The following is a 20162-nucleotide window of genomic DNA, read 5'->3' on the forward strand; positions in this document are numbered from 1 at the left end:
CCTGAGCCAAGCTTGCACTATTATCAGTTTTCTTGCCTCCTCCTTACTCCAACCAGTCTGGAAACAAAGGGCTCTGCTATCCTGGGGGATTCTCCACTGTGCTTGGCTGTTGATTGATTTAACAGGAGCCAAACTCACCTCATGGGAGACAATTAACTATTTTTCTTTGTGTCTTACACGTCTGATTCTGAGGTGCTCGGATTATAAAAAGTTAAAAGTGTTTCTTTCTATGTTCCTACTTGATTTATCTTTCAAATCAATTCACTCAAATCATAAGACAAAACAGTTACTGTACAGCACGTCTGTAAAATAAATTACAAAACCTACAGACAATAAAGATATGTAACTGAACGTTACAAAATACACACCACGCTGAATTTTACTCTATCTGGATAAATCTCTAAGAAGTAAAATCTCATTTTCGAGGCCTCCAAATGTCAGCCTAAATATAAGCTCATATAAAACACACTTCTCCAACGTGTCAGCAAAAGCTTTAATCTGTGTTCTTTCAGCTGCACAACCAGCCAAAATCTGGCATCTCTCAGCCTTGGCACCAATCAGATTTTACAATGAGAGTTATTCATCGTTACTTAAATGTCTGAGGCAAGGCGGGATAAATAAAGGAAGAGAATGAAGAGAAAGGAGGGACAGCATCTGTGATTCCACTCTTCTCTTCGCTTGACTTCATTTTGAGACACTTAAAGACCCCTAACAAACAGTCTTACACACACACACACACACACACACACACACACTCTACAGGCAGCGCAATAACAAACGCCTTCAATTTAACCAGCCAAGCAAAACAAATTAGAAGCACACACAAAAACACAAAGACACACACACACACACCCACAGACACACAAACTGCAGCCTGACACAATAGGGCATTGTTGTTTTTATTGTCAACAGTGGCTAAGTGATTGGTTGGCATGCTTCATTCAAATTTAATACATTCCCATAACACAGCCTAACAGACACAGAAAACTCTAATACAGTGTTGTGCTATTATAGAATAAAGCTCTATTGTTTTAGCCTCATGGGAATCAGCATGGTGGCCGGTCAGCTAACTGTTAAACTGCAGGGTTCATTTTACTGGTCATTTTACTTGTTTTCTAGCTGATGCTCCCCACTCTGCATCACTTTTCACACACCAAACGCAGTGGTAAATGGGGTCGGCAAGAGTACACACTAATTATTCTAGGAAACTACAAATAGAACTGGGTTACTCTAGACCAGGGGTCACCAACCTTTTTGAAAGTGAGAGCTACTTCTTGGGTACCGATTAATGTGAAGGGCTACCAGTTTGACACACACTTCTCAAATGACAAATTTCCTCAGTTTAACTTAATTATGTGTTATCATTAATAATTAATGATATTCATCTATGTACGGACACTAATTATGTTAATTATTTTTCACCATAATTATAAAGAATGCAAGCAGTGTTGGGGAGTAACGGAATACATGTACCGCCGTTACGTATTTAGAATACAAAATATGAGTAACTGTATTCCGTTACAGTTACCGTTTAAAAAGGTGGTATTCAGAATACAGTTACTTTGTTGAAATAAATGGATTACACTGCGGTACTTTCCTGTTTCATTTTGTCGCGGGTCAGGACTGTTTGGGTTTGTTTGACAGCTATGTTCTGTTGTTCCAGGCGGCAGCGTTACGGTTGCCATGGTTACAGGGCGACGCTCTCTCTCTCTCTGCGACTGTGTGTTTCCTGGGTGAGAGAGCGCCTTTTCGTTGTTGTGCTAAGCTAACAGGCAGAATGCTACAAGCATAGCTCTAAAGAATGTAGCATCATGGGCAGTATAGTCCGTGTTGCAGGGAGAATGGACTGCCATACACGTTATGTGTCTGTGAGCGCGAGGAGGGAGAAAAAGGCGAGTGGAAAGGTACGAGTTGCCGTCGAGGAAAAACGGGAGCTGGAAGCATGTAAATATAATAATAACCACTGCAGCCAAGAAGAGTGCCTGACGAGCCCAGTTGTAAGTAAGCTATTAAGACTCGACTGTACACCGTGTTCGTGTTTTCATCCGAAAACAATAAGTTCCGTTGGAGCAGTCTTTCAACGCCTCTCTCTGTCTCTCGCAAGAAAAGTTGACCCACACAACAAAGTAAAGCTATTTTTCGGCTACGAGCCGACAGGGACCCCGCCGTATTAGTCAGAGGTCCCTTTACTACAGTTCGGAGTCGCGGACCTTCAGTAACAGTAATAAATCACACAGCAATAGTACATTCACGTTGTTGTAAAAAGCACGATAATATATTAAGTAATCCAAAGTATTCAGAATACGTTACTCTCATTGAGTAACGTAACGGAATACGTTACAGAATACATTTTGGGGCATGTATTCTGTATTCTGTAACGGAATACATTTTAAAAGTAACCTTCCCAACACTGAATGCAAGTAGGAAACAAGGTAGGAAACATAAATATCAATATGCAATGCTTTATTTCTATATATCTCTGCAAGTATTTACATTTTGAAGTGATCACTTCTACAACATTTTCACTTACCACTAACAAATTTTAACAAATCATGCACTGTGACATACATTATTTTTGTATGTATGTAACATACAAAAAATCAACTTTCAAATTTTACAGAACTTTTCACCAAATTGGCAGCATTTTAAAGCAAATTGCCACTGAGAACATCTAATATGGCTTTCTTTGTCTGTTAGTGGGAAACCTGGCATTGCATGCTGTTCACCAGTGTGTTGTAATCTGGGGTATAACTTGACACTGCAACTCTGAGTGAGTCTTGCAGATGTGCATCGGAGAGGCGTGTTCTGTGTTTGTTCTTGATGAAGTTCATGTCAGAAAAGGCTGATTCACAAAGATAGGTTGAACCAAACAGGCTGGCAACCTTCATAGCTGCTGTGCAAACACCACTGTACTTTTCTGTGTCAACAAGGCACCAAAAGTTTGGTGCACCCTGATAGGCTTTGAGGAGGACGTCATTTTGCAATGTTACAATTTCGATTTCCACCTGTCCAGCATCCAAGCTGAACATTGAACTTAGTTGCTCAGCAATGCATGTTGTGTCCACATTCATGAAAGGATTGGAAACGAATGAGATGCATGGCTCAAGCTGATCAAGGTCACAAAACCTGTTCTCAAACTCTTGACCAAGTCAGTTTATGACTTGAGTGTACTTTTCTGCAACTTTGGCAAAAGTCTCAGATGCAGAAGCATTGTCTTTCAGCACCATCTGCACAGAAAGAAAGTGCAGCACCTTTTTTCTCTGTAAATGCACAGAGAAGATGCTCATCTGGGCTTTAAATCCATTTAAAGCACTTATCATGTCAGCAACAGTCTTACCTTTGCCTTGCAGCTCACAGTTCAAATGGTTCAGTTTCCCAGTAATGTCTGTTAAAAACGCAAGGTCAAGTGTCCACTCAGTGTCCTCCAGCAGAGATGTGTCTTCCCCTTTGGATTGCATGAACTCCTGGATTTCACCCAAAAGTGACAAAAAACGAAGCAAAATCCGTCCCCTGCTGAGCCATCGGATTTCCGTATGTAGTAGCAGGTCACCATATTCAGCTGACAGCTCCTCCAATAGCACCTTGAATGTTCTGTGCTGTTTAGCTCTGGAGCGGATGCTGTTTATGATCTTCACGACGGGAGTCATGACGTGCTCGAAGCCGATCACCTTTGCGCATAACGCCTGCTGGTGAATGATGCAGTGGTAATGCATGAAGTTTGGGAACTCTGTGTCACCTTTACAGTGAGCGATGAATCCCGTATGTCGGCCGATCATAGCAGGAGCCCCGTCGGTAGTCACTGATACCAGCTTTTCCAACGGTACCTTTTTCTTCGCGAAAAACTCCTTCACCGCGTTATAGATGTCAACTCCCTTCGTAGTTGTCTTTAGCGGCAGTAGTGTCAGAAGTTCTTCTTTTGTGGAGAAACCATCAAATACCATCCGGATAAAGACCATCAGCTGTGCTGTACTGCTGCTGTCCACGGACTCGTCACACTGGATGCTAAACCAACTGCACTTTGCCAGATCCTGATCCAACTGATTGGCCAAGTTCCCGGACATAGCCGACACTCTTCTAACAATTGTAGTTGCCCCCAGCTGGACATCAGAGAGAGTGGAGATTACATCGTTTCCATATTTCTCGTCTTTAAGCACAGTTTTTGCAATTATCATCATTGCTTCTTTGAAAACCTCCCCGTCTAAAAATGCCTTCTTTTTCTTAATCATGAAATGTGTAGCTCTAAATGAGGCTTCGGTTGCTTTTTGAGAGTTTTTCACCGGTCTCGTGAAAAAAGACTGCTGTTTGCTCAAACCTGCCTTTAATTCGCGGGCCTTTTCCGCTCGCAGTGTGCTGCCCTTTGGGTAGTTAGCATGGTAGCTTGTGTGACACGTTCGGAAATGTCTCTCCACGTTGTGCCGCTTTGCCGTTGCCACAGTTGCCCCGCAAATGAGACACACGCATGAATCTTTCACAGTGGTAAAAAAGAACTCTTCCTCCCATTCACTGTTAAAATTATATGTTTTCTTCCTTTTTTCCGCCATGTTTTCCTCATCTCCTCACCTTTGCCTTTGCTGGTCTTCACGGCAACTGTTTCCGTGGAGACCAGCTAGCACTAAATATTAGATCATGATCTAATATTTAATAATAAACTTTTTTTTTTATATATTATCTCTTTTTTTTCTCTTTTCTTCCTTCTTTTTTTCTTTTCTTTTCTTTTTCTTTTTTTTTAATATATTATCTCTAACAAATTAACACCAATGCAATTGTGATTAAAAAAAAATAGCAAGAAAAAATAAAAATAGATGCAGCTTACTGGTAAGTTGTTATGGTGAGCTATTTTTAGAACAGGCCCGCGGGCGACTCATGTGGTCCTTGCGGGCGACTTGGTGCCCGCGGGCACCGTGTTGGTGACCCCTGCTCTAGACTGAATATGATTAGCACAGATATGAAGATGTAATTAATGATTATATAATTTATACTCACTATATATTAATTGCCCTTCATTTGTGGTAACATATTCAAAACAATCACGTATTTATTAAAGAAGTCGTTTGTTGTTGTCCACTCAGTAAAATTTCATGGTGTTGCTGATCATGGCATTAAGTTTTTATTTAAACGGTTTGCTAGCATTGCTACCATTCTCTGAGCTTTTTACTACATTTCGCAGACTTACAGACAGCTTGCTATGTCACAGATTCTGATTAACTTTATTTTTTATAACTTTTATCTAGAACTTCATTAATATGACATTACTCCTCCACATATGCTAATTTCTCATGAGCAACATTTAAACCCTTTTTAGGCAATAACTTACTCATGTACCTGAAATACCAGAAAAGTCCACAGTTATGTTACAGAACACAATACATCATTTTTCAGTTCAATGGAATTAATTTTATTTATATATTTATACATTTTGTCTACTCTCTCCAGTAGTTTGTGTTTTGTCCTTAGCTCTCTATGCTTTAATTTTTTCCCTCTTCTCTTTCCCCTCTGAGCCTGGCTCTGCCAAAGGTCTCTTCTTTTTAAAAGGGAATCCTTCCCCATTGGCACAATGTTCCTGCAATAGGAAACTGTTTGAGTGTTGGAGTCACAATATAATAATATATCTATCCTGAAGCAACTATTATTGATAACTACCATTGCAAAAAAACCCAAAAAACGTTATTTTTTATTTGTGCACGGCACGCATACTGAGTTTTTCACAATAAATTACTGGATTTATCTGTGCTAAACAGCTAAATGCAGACCAACAATGGAATGGATTTTTGATTTTAAAAAATGCAGCCTACCCTACCCCCTGGTTCCCCTGTGACATGCAAACACCCCAAACAAAAATAAAGAATGCCAAAGAGCAGAGAAAATGGACAAACAGACCCAGTACAGAAACTAAACTTAAAAACTAAAACTGAAGGAATAGAGCCATTCCTTTAAAACAAATGGTAAGTAGACTAGCCCATTTCTACTCAATTTGAGCACTAAAAACACATGTTTTTATCCGTACCTAAGCACTTTTAACTACATGTCCATTCTTTCGCTCTCTCTCTCTAGTGGACACATTGGGGGTAACTTGGGGTTCAGTATTTTACCCAAGGACACTTTGACACATGGACAGGGGAAGACAAGGTTTGGTTTATTCTGAGGTTATAGTAATGTAAATGATCCATACCTGGTTTGCATGTCTTTCTGTCTGGTTTAAGCTGCACGCCAGTGGGGCAGGCACAGCTATAGAAAGGCTCAACTGGAGAGAGTAAGCAGAGGTGACTGCAGCCTCCATTATCGATACTACATGGTGTCTGGACTGCAACAAAAATACACGTTGGGGTGAGAATAAGCAGAGAGATCATTAAATAATTACCAGAAAGTAGATCAAAGTTGGCCAGAATTATCCAGCTACAAACCTAATCTACAAACACAAATGTAAAACAGTGAAACACGTACTGTCTGGTTGGCGGTAGGGCTCCAGAACCTGTATGTCCATGGGAGAGTAAATCCCACTGAGGATCTCTCTGGTTTTGTCTCCACTGTGTTTGCTACAGGCGTGGATGGAACGAGTCTGCCAGTCGGTCCAGTATAATGTCTCCTCAGACAACGTTAGGGCAAAAGGATGGGTCAGGGTGCCTTCCACCACCGTTTCCCTGCAGGATGAAATGAAAGCTTATTAATTTATGTTTACTCATGTCATTAAAAATGCATTTTGAAATGCTGATACAGGGAATTAATGAATAAATATAAACAACGTGATTTATCGGGTTTTTTTGTTTGCTCTATAATGTACTTAAAAATCAACATTTGTGTTAGCATTCATGTTTGCAAATTTATCTGCACTTCCATTAACACTTTAACCGATCTTACCAGTGACTCACAGGATTATATTTCTCAAATCATATAAATGCTCAGCCAAACCATTTTCAACACCACAGACAAGAAAAGGATTCTTAGAACTGCAAACTCTTGTGTACAAATGAAATTTTGGTTCAATGGAGGCAACGTAGGAATGAAACTGTCCTCTTTAGAACATAAATATCTAAACCACATTCAGGTACAACCTCACTCACTCTCTCCATCGTTAATATAAAAAAACTACATAAAACTAAGATTGGAGAAGTGTTTGAGGAATCACTGATAAGGAATAAATGTTTCATTTCTGAAACACAATCATGTAAAGAAAAATATAAAGAAAACACAAAGAACTGGCTGTAACCAGTCATCATTCTTAGTTACATGCCTGAGTGTGTTTGTGTGTGTGTGCATTAGGAAACAGGAAAAATGTAACTAACTCCAGATTTCAAAGCTTTGTCCAGCTTTTGTATGTAATTGAGGGCGAGAGCAGATATTGATTTGCAGACAAACATTATCCACTGATAATTACTACAAGTTCTACAGTTACTACAAGTAAAAGGCCTGTGTGACTTGGCTTGTTCTAGACAGAAACATCATCAATCCAAAGCAGTGCTGGTAAATCCTGTGACACACAAAAATCCAGGATCTATGTTCAGGGATGGCCAGGATTTTATCAAACCAGGAAATTAAGATGAGCACTTTTTCTGTTTCTCTTAAAGAAAGTATGTCTGTTTGTCTAGTTCCTTCTCCTTGTTTTTTCCAGTCCTCATTTTCCCAGTCTCTGGTACATCTGGTCGAATTCCATTAACTATGTTTAAAAGGTCAGTAACTGGAAATCTTTTACAGATGGACTGAATGTTGGTGGGCTAACTAACTATCAGTAATATAATATAGTAACTATCAGTTATATGTGCTTTACTCTGCACTATTTGGTACATTCGTTTTTTGGATGGAAACAAAAAGAGAAAAAGAGTTAAAGAGCATATGTGGAGAAAAAAGGCCAATAGAAGGAAAAAGAAACAAAAGAAAATCCTGAGCTGTGAGCAAAATGCAGTGTGTGTGTGTGTGTGTGTGTGTGTGTGTGTGTGTGTGTGTGTGTGTTTTGACTGGGGAATGCACACCACAGCTCTGTTTGTCTTGGACTATTCCATCTATTTTTTTATTCGGTCTGTGCAGCTATTTTTCACTTCCCACCTCCATTTTTCTGTTCCCAGTGAAAACTCAAAGCGTTATTTGCTGATCGTTGATGTTTTTATTCTTGATCCTGATTAAGAATTTTGAAAATCATGTTTTATTTCTGCCTTAATTAAAGAGATACTGTCATAATAGGTGACTGTTGACAACTGAAAGAACTATATGAAGTAAGACGTCAGTAAATCTCATCTCTCTTGTACGGTGACAAATATTGTTCTCACATAAAATGTCAATAGTGCTTCAAATCAGTGCTACACTGAGCTAGGGTTTTCTATTTCCAATTCAATACTGATACCTTGGTACAAAGAATCAATAAATACCAGTGATAAGACAGACAGGGAATGTATATGTTTAAGACATCCTCAAACATTGATCTTCTAATTTTGGCAAGATACACTGAAAAAAAAATATTGGTGATGTTCATCTAATTTATTTGAATTAGCTTTCATGTCTGCTCTAAGTGAGAGTCATCATGCTGCAGCACACTGCTGTCATTAAAAGTTGCAGTACTTTCTTTGTTTCCTGCACCTCTTTATGCATTTTATGTAGATAAGACAGCTGGAAAGAAACATTAAAAATTCAGTTTATGACAATATATTACATACCATTAGCGTACTTATAGTATTTCAAACGTCCTTCTATCTTCTACCATGTACATTGTAATTTAACCCCTAATGCGTGTAGTGCATCTGTCCTGTCTGCCTCTCCTCGCCCAACAAGTTGCAGAACGAGGCCCAGGGAGGAGCAGCCGTCTGCTGCGACCTGTGAAAAGGGAGTTTTTCCTTCCTACTGCCAACAAAGTGCTATTTTCTCTGAATTCCTGCAGGGTTAGGGCATGGGGTTGAGATATTGGCTTGATATAACTGGGCTCCTCTCACAGCACAAGCTTGGTTTGAAACCAGTCTCCTGCAGAGGGGCTAGCTTCTATTCCACTCTAAAGTTGTACTCAGTAAGAGGCAACAAAAGGGGATTTGGTTATACTGGCTTATTGTCTTTGCAGTGTAGTTTTTACCAGTGGACCAGAACAACAGTCAGGGTATGCGGTAATGTTTTTGGTTTTGGATTACAGTATATGGATCCCCATATACTGAACTGAATGAAAAGGAAGGAGGAAAAGCATACATCATTACACTCTTGGTTTGAATTCATTCTAAGACAGTCTTTTACACGCACGCACACACACACGCAGATGTACATAAAGCTGCATACCGTGCTGATCCATCCAGATTGGCTCTATGAATGAAGCTGAGTTTGGCATCAGCCCAGTACAACTTCTGTTCCACCAGGTCTATGGTGAGACCGTTGGGCCAGTAAATGTCCTCATTCACTATTACTCTCCTGATACAAGACAGAGATGCTTAGAATTGAGATTTTAAAAAAAACATTTTAATGTGACTTTTTTGTAACACATCTAAACAAAAAGTCCACACTACAAAAGTAAAACTACAACTAGTATACTACTGTAAACACAGAAGATCTGAGTGCAGTCTTATGTAGTTACCGTACCTGTTGCTGCCATCCATGCCAGCACGCTCGATCCTGGGTTCCTCCCCCCAGTCTGTCCAGTACATGTAGCTGAGGGGAAGAGCAAAGAAATATATCACTCATACACATAACATTAAAACCAAAATGGTTTTGTTCTTTTTTGGGGGGTTTTAAATTTATTTATTTAGTTAATTAGTTTGTTTTTTGTTTTTACGTTTATACAACTTCTCAACATGTGATGTTTTATCTGTGTAATACGAGTTAATGAGTACTGTGCTAGAGGTTATTAGCATCTATTCCCCAGTCTCCTGTAGTACACAGGTCATCCAGAAGGCTGTGGAAAAGTGTTTTTGTTGGTGGATGATATCAAATATAACTTTTTGGTTTAAATGATAAACTTTCTGTTGGTAACAGGAAAATCCTGAGCTCCATCAGGACCTTATCCCATCTTTGAAATATGTTTTTAGTGTCAGGGTTTGGAGTTATTTTGCTTAATCTAAACCACCACTGATGGAACAAAGTTTTACATTTTAAGTTACATAAAGAAAATTTTCAGGAAAGGTGCAAGTTTTGTATAGTTTCCCTTTCACAGATACTAATACTAATACTGGATAGTAATACTGGATAATTAAAGTTAAGTAACTAAAGTTAAATTTGTACTTTTCATCTGTTTTAGTAATTGTTCTTATTATACTGACTTGATATCTATATGCTACTCACAGTGGTGGTATGGTGGCGCAGTGGCTGGTACTGCTGCTTGACAGCAACAAGGTCCTGGGTTTGAATCTGCAGTTTGCATGTTCTGCCTGAGACAATGTGGGGTTCCCTCCAAAGGAATACATCTTAGGTCATGTGGTTATTCTAAAATGGCCTTGGGTGCGAGGTAGATAAAGTGTAATAATAACTAAAAGGCACGTATGAATCGATGGTTAAATGTGGTTTGCAGTCTGAAGAAGTCTGAGTGGTCAGTATGACTAGGAAAGCATTATAAAAGCCAGTCCATTTGTGCAAAAACTATTCTTAAACTCCTGCAACTGTAGCTAAAGAATTGAAATGAGAAATCTGGGAATAATGTGTATATATACAATATTGTCTTTGCATCTCAATGTTGTCTTTTATGTTTTTTTAAATATGATTCCATATATATACTGTATATATACTACAGATTCAATGACCCCACCTGTAGTAACATTTCACTGGCACTGTAATGTGAATGCAGATGCTTCTTAAGAATTTAATCGACCTGCTTGAGTTTCATCTTTTCTCACACCACCAATGATTATTTTCTTTATAATGAAAAACATTGGCCTGAAACTCCAACACAGAAACACCGCATGGTTCTTGTGCTCTATAAAAATGTTATCTGTGCACACTGACGATCTAACTTTTTCTGTCATTGACATGTTTTTTAGCCTGTGGTGAAAAACTTTTCTTACTGTGAAATGTGTATTTAAGGGAAAAACACATTTAAACATAAAAAGGTCAAATGCCTTTAATGCAATAACAAGAAATGTGATTTCCAGCTCCACTGTTCTAGTCAGGCTGAATTTACCTGCAACATAATATGTGTCGTCTGATGTTCTCAGGTGCAAACAAAACTGACCACGGCAGCTTTTCATTTTTTTAGTCATAATAAAAAAAAAATAAAAAATAAAAAACAAGCCTCTGAAAAGGGAACTTTGTATAAAAATGGCTGTAGTTCATAAAAAATGTTCTTAACCCCTTGAATTAAAGGCAAAAGCAAAAAACAAACAAACAAAACAGCAGTGTCACTATCCATACACTTAAGGACCTAATTGTATGTACAAGGCGCCGTTTAGCAGGGTTTTTTTTTAACCTTTATTTATACAGGTATTTCCATTGAAACTCAATGTCTAATGTACAAGGGTTTTGGTTCTTAACCCTATTAAAACAGTGAAAGTAAAGTGCAAACCATAAAGCTCCTAAATGGGACACAACCTGTCTGGGTTGGAAACCCTGTGACTTCTTACATTACAGCCAAAGAACAAAGGCGAAGAACACCTTCTGTGTACATTTGGGACCCCACTGGCTTCTGACAATTTTACTCTTTACTCTTTGGATAAGAAAGCTTTGCCTACCTGTCTTTTTTTTTTTTTTTTTTAATCTGGGTATGTGCAGCATTTCCAGCAACATTTTCAGTTGCCCTTAGCTCAATTGTTCAGTAACCCAGTGTGTTAAAGAATGATCCTCATCTTCTCGGAATATTTGTGGTAGCATATAGATATAAAATTATAAAAACTGTGTCACTGTCACTGTATCAGTGTTTTTAGGGTTTGTTTTTTTAGATGAATTGCTATTTCTTAGTGCCCTAAACATGTTTATCTCTGTGTTCAGCTTGCCCTGTCACTCATTCAGCCAGCCAGACTCATTTTCCATCATCACTGATTGTAAGGTCAATATAATCATAAAAAATAGTACAGCTTTTTTTTTCCTGTAACAACAGTAGTTACATTTTGAAGTGTTTCTACTGGCATTTATAATAATTAGTGAGCTTTCCAGTTTCATTGAGGACAACATGAGCTATAAGAGATCAAATCAGCAGAATCAGTAGAGCCAAGAAACTAGAAACTAGGTTATAAAATGTAAAAAAAAAAAAAGATTTTTGATATCCATATCAGTTTTACACCCAATTATTAATTTGATGTAGAATCTGGTCTGTGGTTTGATTGTGAGGATATTTTACATAGCCTACACCCCACCCAATATCTGATCCATTCAATAACAAAAAATGAATGGTGTCAGACACATCTTTGCACATTTCTGTGTGTATTTTGTTACCGCTGGCCAGGGTTGAGAGCGATAGCCCTGGGCTGGTCCAAGTCCATCCAGAACAACACCTTTCTTGAGGTTCCATCTAGGTTGGCCACTTCAATGCGATTGGTCTCTGAGTCCGTCCAGTAGAGCTTTTTACCCAACCAGTCACAGGCCAGCCCATCAGGACTGTCTAACCCTGATACTACCACAGTCTGGCCTGTTCCCAGTGCCTCTTTAAGGGCTGTAGGTAAAAAAACCCCAACAAACTCAGTTGAAACTGTTACATGAAAAAGGGTGTATATTTCAATAAATCATTAACACATGCAGCAATAGTTATTTTAGCTTTTTACGAGAAAGTCCTCACCAAGTAGAAAAATTAAAAGTAAACAGTGTCTAGTCTTACAGTTAGAAGACTGATTCCAGTGAGTCTGTTTGATGGCTTCTTCACTGACATCCGTCCAAAATATCAGGCGTTCAGAATACAAGAAGTCCACAGCTGCTGCATCTTCCAGGTCACTCACGATGATGGCGGACTCCCCTCGGACACCATCTGCATCTACCAATCGCACGTCACGTCGATTGGCAAAAAGAAGGAGCGGTGACCCTGGAATGGAAAAGATCCTTTATGTAACATTTCATACATCACTCAGATTTCTCACAATGCTATTTCATACAGAGACGCAAAGATGCTTATATTCGAACAGTTATTAAATTTCACTGGTTTGCTAAAAAAACAAAACAGCTATTGGATCTGCCTCTAGCAATCTGACTAAAGCTTTCAATTGATATCACGGCAATTCTCTCAAAAAATGAATAAACTTTTTCAAACAAAATGCTGCTTTATTTCTTCTGAATATTCTCATTTTTGTCTTTTTACCAAGTACAGACTGGAAATATGTGGGAAACATATCCAAAAGACTGACAAACACTCATTTCAGGGAGTTACTGCACTGGGGGAAAAATGCATTTTGGAGTCTCCATACTCTAACCTTTCGTGTCTCCTATAAGATCAGCAGAGGGGGAAATTAATGCATTATGCAATTATTACGGTACCACTCTCCACCTTCTCTAATGCAGAGACGCACACCTGGGGGTTATTTTGCAGTTCCAGCACGTGTTACACCAGCGGAAGCCTTTTCTCTGTACCTACAGTTCTACTGACTCTCTAATCAGTCTGCTTTTATATGTGTAAACTGGCTGACTGTTCTCTCCTCCTCTCTGCACGGCACACACACAGTGGTGTCTTTCACATGCCCAGTGAACTACAATCCTTTTCTGAGCTCAGAATTAAATATACATAAAAAACAAACCTATTCTCAGATAAATACTGACACTGAGCACAGTGCTGATTCTAGACCCACACACAGTCAAGTTCACAATAGAACATAAAACAAACCAGGGCAATATAAGAAAAATGTTTGTACAAGAAAGCATTCCCACTCTGTCCCAACCATGCGGTAAGTATGCAAATGTCAGGGTCCAGATTCCATAAACCCATGTCTTTGTTAGCGCGGTTCAGTAACTCAAGAGATGTTGTCCTCCCACTGTTGAAGCCAGTAGTGATCACAGCAGCTGCCACAGAGCCTCTGGGGAATCCTGTGGTTTTGGCCAGGCAGGGTGGCAGAGCTACTACGCTGTGGTTTGGCACAACCGTGCCTCCTATAATCCCACAGAACGAAGCCAGTCTGCCTCTGTTAGTACGAACGCTGCCCAGAAACAATACCCAAGCCCTAAAAGACACATGGTACTACTTTTATTAAACATAGTGTCTCCATAAGGCAATGGTTTAAACGTTCACTTAGCAAGCTAAAGCTCTCAGTTCCAGGACGAGCAGGGATTGCACCAGGAAGGGTATCTGATGTAAAAATCTGCCAAGTCAAACATATTGCTCTACCTGTTGTGGTGCCCCAAAGTGAGCGCTGAACGTAGTCTCTACTGGTGTTATTGAAATCAAATTACATAGGTAAAAGCAAGCACGGTGGTGCGGTGGATAGCACTGTTGCCTCACAGCAAGAAGGTCTGCGTTAGATTCGAGTTCGGGTTCGAGTTCAGGGCCTTTCTATGTGGAGTTTGCATGTTTCTCCCCATGTTTGCGGGGGTTCTTCCTCCCACAGCCCAAAGACATGCAGTTAGTAAGGTTAGGTTAACTGATGATTCTAAATTCCCCATAAGTGTGAATGTGAGTGTAAATGGTTGTCTGTCTCTGTGACAGGCTGGCGACCTGTCCTATCATTCATGCTGAAACACACTGCTGATTAATCAAACCAATAATTCTTTAAAATATTCCGTTCAAACACAACGTTGTTATGTTACTAGAGAGGAAATAGGTAGCTTTACTGTAACAGTAATGAAACAGATACATTAAACAAAATGACAGGAAATTACAGCAATTCACATCAAGTGAGTGGGCATCACGTGTCCATGCTCATCCACACTCAGGCTACACCCTTGACATAAACAGTGTGCTTCCAGTACTGAAAACAAGTCTGAAGCGGTGCTGTTTGCTACATGTCAGAAATGACAACTGTGGATAATGTCCAGAAGCGATTCTCCTAACAGAGGTAGGATTTCATGTATGAAAACACCTAAGCAGAGCGAGGCCCCCCAGATGGACGAGGACAGGGATAACTCTGGGAATCAGAGAGCTGATACATTTAAGTGACTTTCAACACACTGGCAGTTTTTTAGTTGGAATAAAACCTGGAAATGAATGAAATGAATGTTAAGCAACACAAAGTTTAACACAGGTTACTCCTACAGTTTCATTGAACTGTGTTTTCTCTATCACTTATTTATTTTGCACAAAGAAAACCAAAACACTAACTTAAAGACCAACTTCCAGTTTGGTAACCTCAGTGAAAGAAATGTGCTGGAAAATTATCTATACATGCTGAAATAACAACTGAAGTAATTTTTATAACAGTGTTTATTCTTTCCTCAAAACACACAGGGCTGAGCCGTAAGAATGAGAGTGCCATTCTTATAATCCTATGAGTGAGTGCTGTTTTTTCCTACTGTTGCTTTTTTGCTAAAGGAGATGTTTTTTTTACATTTATGGGGGACTCTCAGAGAGCTTATTATACTCTGAGGAGTTTCATTTTTGTTATTGATGAATAAGAATATAAACTTTGTTAGTATTAATGTAAACGGGCTGAACGGACCAGTTAAAAGAAAGAAAGTTTTAAACCAGCTAAGAAAAATGTAAATTAATGTTGCCTTTATGCAAGAAACCCATCTTACTGCAATAGAACAAAGTAGGTTGGCCATGTTATGTCATCTTCATTTCATTCTACAGCCAGAGGACTGGCTATACTGATGAATAAAAATATTCCAGTGACAATAAAAGAAACTTTAATTGACCCTTCTGGTTGATTAGTTAATTGTGAAATTTATTCAGAACAATGGACCCCCCCCCCCCCCTAAATTAATACAACCCAGTTATGATCATAGTTCCTTTTTCAAGATATTCTTCTGATAATAGCAGAAGGTCAGAAAAACATACTGGTACGGAATGATATAACTTTTTTTCTACTTCATATTTTGGACAAATCAACTACAACTGTATCCAGTTTAAAACTATTCCAAATAACTGTGGCTTTCTGCTCTTGTTTGCGTAATTCCCATATTAGAATAGATCGTTTTTTTGTTTGTGTCAACACAACTATTCCACAGAACACTGGATAATCCACAGCTGCCCAGGATCCTGTCTGACCACTCAGCTCGTGATTCCAGGAAAAACAGCTGTTTTATACAGACAGCCTTAAAATCCCACAATTCTCCAAAAACCTGTTTCTTTGTAATTAATTAGAAATCAGATTAAAATAATCTGTGAAATGAATCGCATTTCCGCTCCCAACAGCTTTATACTATGAGACACATTAAAAGCATATTTGAAAGGTCAAATAATATCATTAACAAAAAGTATTAAAAATATATAATGCAAATGCAAACAATATAAGAATTGAACAAAGCAATGTCTAAACCTGTAAAGGAATTTCAACATACTGGCTGCTGACACAACAAAATGCACATCATATCGCCTATTTCTTTATGAACACAGACTATAAATTCACTTCTAAGGCACTGGCTAACAGGCTTGGTAAGTATTTGCCACGCCTGATATACCAGGATCAAAATGTAGTTATTTATAATCGCTCACTATCTAACAATTTATGTAACCTTTTTAACAGTGTCCATCTTTCAAAATCCCAGTACAGCCCAGTACAGCAGTAACTCATGATGCCAAAAAGCCTCTGACAGACTGGAGTGGCCATATTTGTTCAGGCCCGGGCGAAGGCTTCCACTAATGCACAGATTTCAGCTGAACAGGTCAAGTCGACAGGGTTGTCCTCTGTCTCCGGCACTATTTGTTTTAGCTGTTGAGCCTTTGATAAGGTCAATCAGATGGGATCCTGATATAAAAGGCTTTGAAATAGATCACAGAAACAAAAACACTTACCCTGGTAAGTTCCTCGTTAGGCTACAGACATTGGTTAATGCCTCCACTGGTATTTCAGAATGCAAATTAACTTGATTGGGAGGGTTAATTGTGTCAAAATTTAAATTTTACCAAGACTGTAAAATTCTTTTTAGTCAAGTTTTTTTCTTTTTTTTCAAAAGAATCAATAATTATGTCAGACAGTTTCTATGAAAGGGTAAATCATTAAGAGTCTCCCTTGAAAAGTTAACTTGGGATCATAAATATGGGGAGGCTTCAACTACCCAACTTTAAAAAAGTTTATTTAATTGCTCAGTTGAAATTTATCTCATCTTTCTTTTAGGCTGATAGATCCGTGTGTGAACTCAGATGGATCAGGATTCTTTGAAAGAGAAAGTTGGCAGTGAATTTGTTTATAAATGAATATCTAGGTTAATAGTGTCATGGTCCCTTAATTAAAGCTGCCTCCCTTAGTTAATTCTTTTAAGTTTTGAGTCCTGCATTTGGGTCCTCATCCTGACTGCCACAGGACCGTACTTGACAAATACCTAGAAAATCTGATAACATCATCATAACATCTGTTGCACTTAATTCAAATCTGGTATGACATTCACAAAATGCTTAGACTGGAAATTCTGGATGCATGAAACCAGCAAGTAAACTTGTTCAACTGGAGACAGAACAAAAATGTATTCCCAAAGCATATTCTCTATTATAGAGTCCAAAGCTCTGTTTGCATGAACCTAAACAGGTTCATGCAATGTCAGATTTAAACAAAGATTTAAGCATAAGAACTGATGACCATCTGTGATCAGATTTATGCTGGAATAGCTGAATTGTCACATTACAACTTCCTTCACCAACTGTAGATCCAGATCCAAACCTGAAATCTCAGAAATGTGTTTTAGATGTGATGTAGAAGGTGGTTCCTTCCACCACTGAATCTGGCTTTGTACAAGGGTACACTCTTTCCTGCACTCTTTATAGTACCACCAATATTATGGGGATTAATATTCCATTAGATCCTGAATTGTGTTTACTGGAAACAAAGGTCAGTGGATCTATGAATAAATATCAAGTAAAACTTATGTTTTATGTCATTTCTCCATTTGGCATTCACATGGACAAGTCTTGGTTTGGCAGTCGCCAGGAGAATGATACTTGTCTTCTTGTCTGACTGCATAGTATCAATTGTAAAGCTTGGTGTTAATGGTATGAGGTTGGTTTTCAGGATTTGGGATCAGCCCCTTAGTTCCAGTAAAAGGAAATCCTAATGCTTCAGCATACCGAGACATTTTGGACAATTTCATGCGCCCAACTTTGTGGGAACAGTTTGGGGATGGCCCATTCCTGTTCCAACATGACTGTGCACCAGTACACAAAACAAGGTCCACAAAGACATGGATAAGTGAGTTTAATTTGGAAGAACTTGAGTGGCATTCACAATCTTGATTCTCAAAAGTCAGAAGAAATAGTAAAAAGTAAAAACTGGATTTTCTAAGGAGAGTTCTTGCTAGCTGAAAGTACTTGCGAAACAAGATAAAAAACAACAACAAAAAACCAACTGACAGCAAAAGAAAAAAACAGCAATATTGATAGTGAGTTGTGAGATTTGTCTGTCTGTCACTGTTAACTATGTTAGTCTCTTTTTTTTATAAACAAATCGGGGGTTTCTCCGATGCGTCATCTAGCAGGCTATTTGAGGAGCAGCTGGACAGCTCTCAGGTGTTGGATTATTGTCTCAGTCTTAAGTGGTAACACGTCAACTGTCTATTATGTAGAACTTTGATTAGCAGGACATTCACGGATCGTGACGCTCACTGCCCAGCTATTCTCAGCCTGTGATCTCTGCCTACCTTTCCGTACTACCTCAGTTCCTCTCTTCCAGACCTCAGCCTCCCTGCTCACCTGCACTGCCACTGGTCCAAGCCATCCCCGTTTCAGTCTCCATCCTTACATACCTCGCCCAAGACTGCAGTAAACATGTGGCAAACAGTTCGAGTTTCTCGTTCTCATTCCAGTGTTCTGTTTATCATTTCATCCTCACTGTAAATAAACCTGCCTTCACTGCAGCTGTGTCTGTCTGAGTGATCTGCCACCAGGGTCCACTAGTGTAAAATGGTAAATGGCCTGTATTTATATAGCGCTTTACTAGTCCCTAAGGACCCCAAAGCGCGTTACATATCCAGTCATCCACCCATCAGTGATGGCAAGCCACATTGCAGCCACAGCCACCCTGGGGCGCACTGACAGAGGCAAGGCTGCCGGACACTGGCGCCACCGGGCCCTCTGACCACCACCAGTAGGCAACAGGTGAAGTGTCTTGCCCAAGGACTCAACGACCGAGACTGTCCAAGCCGGGGCTCGAACCGGCAACCTTCCGATTACAAGGCGAACGCCCAACTCTTGAGCCACGATCGCCCCACGTGTAATTCCTGACATCCTGGTACATTTCTGGAATGAACTCCTGATTCAGCTGTTTATTTTCCTCAATGTGCTTCATAAATGGGAGGTGAACCTAACCCGCAGAATCACTGAGCGAGAGGGATACTAATGCCAAGTTTTGGCCCAGATGTGCCAGAGGTCAGTTCGAGTTGCTTCCTTTCAGGCGTTTTTACATTCTGAAAAATTTGGGGATATTTTTTTAATATTAGTATAATGTGTTTAATAAGTTTAAAAGAGCATTTGCATTACATATGGTTCACTTTTTGAAGTATTCTGTTTTATTGTGAAGAGCTCATGATTGTAAGAGGAAGTCAATGTGGTTGTGATCGGTAAATCAGATATTGCATCTGTATATATGAAATTGTGTTTTTTCATATTGTGAAACATGTTGCAAAACAGTAAGGCAGACTAACTGTATTATTTAAAGATTGCATGAATATACTCTGCAGGTTAGTGCAGAATGAACAGGTTAGTTTGCTGTACTGTGATGGGTTTAAAGTAAACAACAGTGTGTTGGACTGGTGCACAGTGGCTGTGCGGTCGTGGTTAAAGTTTGATTACATGAAATGTAGCATTGGCTAATATGAACTTTAGCTGATGATGCTTCATACCAGCTGTATACTGTCTAATATGAAGACAGCATAAACAGTGTACTGTTAGTACATAGAATGGAAATTGGCCAGGACAACTCATGAAACATCTGCTGACATCTGGTTCAAGTTTATAAATCCACAAAGGGCAGCAGGTCAGCTGATCACAGCTTGTACACTAACAAAATCTACTGAAGCTCTCAGTTTTTATTATTGTGAGTAGTGATTCTTTTCTTTGCGCTGAGCCACTACAATTGATTTTAGGGTTGAATCCCACTGTAACCCGTGACTGTGCTCATTTTCCTGTTTAGAGGCAAAGTCACCCTCTATAATGTAGGCAACAGAAAATATGTTTTTCTTTTTCTTCTGACTCAAGCTGCCTACAATACTAC

At 39.2% G+C, this 20162-nt stretch overlaps 1 protein-coding gene across 1 annotated transcript in view; it reads right to left on the minus strand.

Moving 5' to 3' along the window:
- Positions 1-20162, minus strand: part of lrp5 (low density lipoprotein receptor-related protein 5) — a 54463-nt gene that overhangs the window by 26614 nt on the left and 7687 nt on the right. Inside the window, exons 2-7 of the mRNA XM_082541276.1 lie at positions 12701-12901; positions 12322-12538; positions 9544-9612; positions 9247-9375; positions 6442-6638; positions 6170-6301 (exon numbers count right to left, since the gene is read on the minus strand). Of these exons, the coding sequence (XP_082397402.1) occupies positions 6170-6301; positions 6442-6638; positions 9247-9375; positions 9544-9612; positions 12322-12538; positions 12701-12901 (945 nt within the window). The remainder of the gene's footprint in view (positions 1-6169; positions 6302-6441; positions 6639-9246; positions 9376-9543; positions 9613-12321; positions 12539-12700; positions 12902-20162) is intronic.

Source organism: Aulonocara stuartgranti, assembly GCF_965226115.1.
Source record: "Aulonocara stuartgranti genome assembly, chromosome: 7".
NCBI classification, from domain to species: Eukaryota; Metazoa; Chordata; class Actinopteri; order Cichliformes; family Cichlidae; genus Aulonocara; species Aulonocara stuartgranti.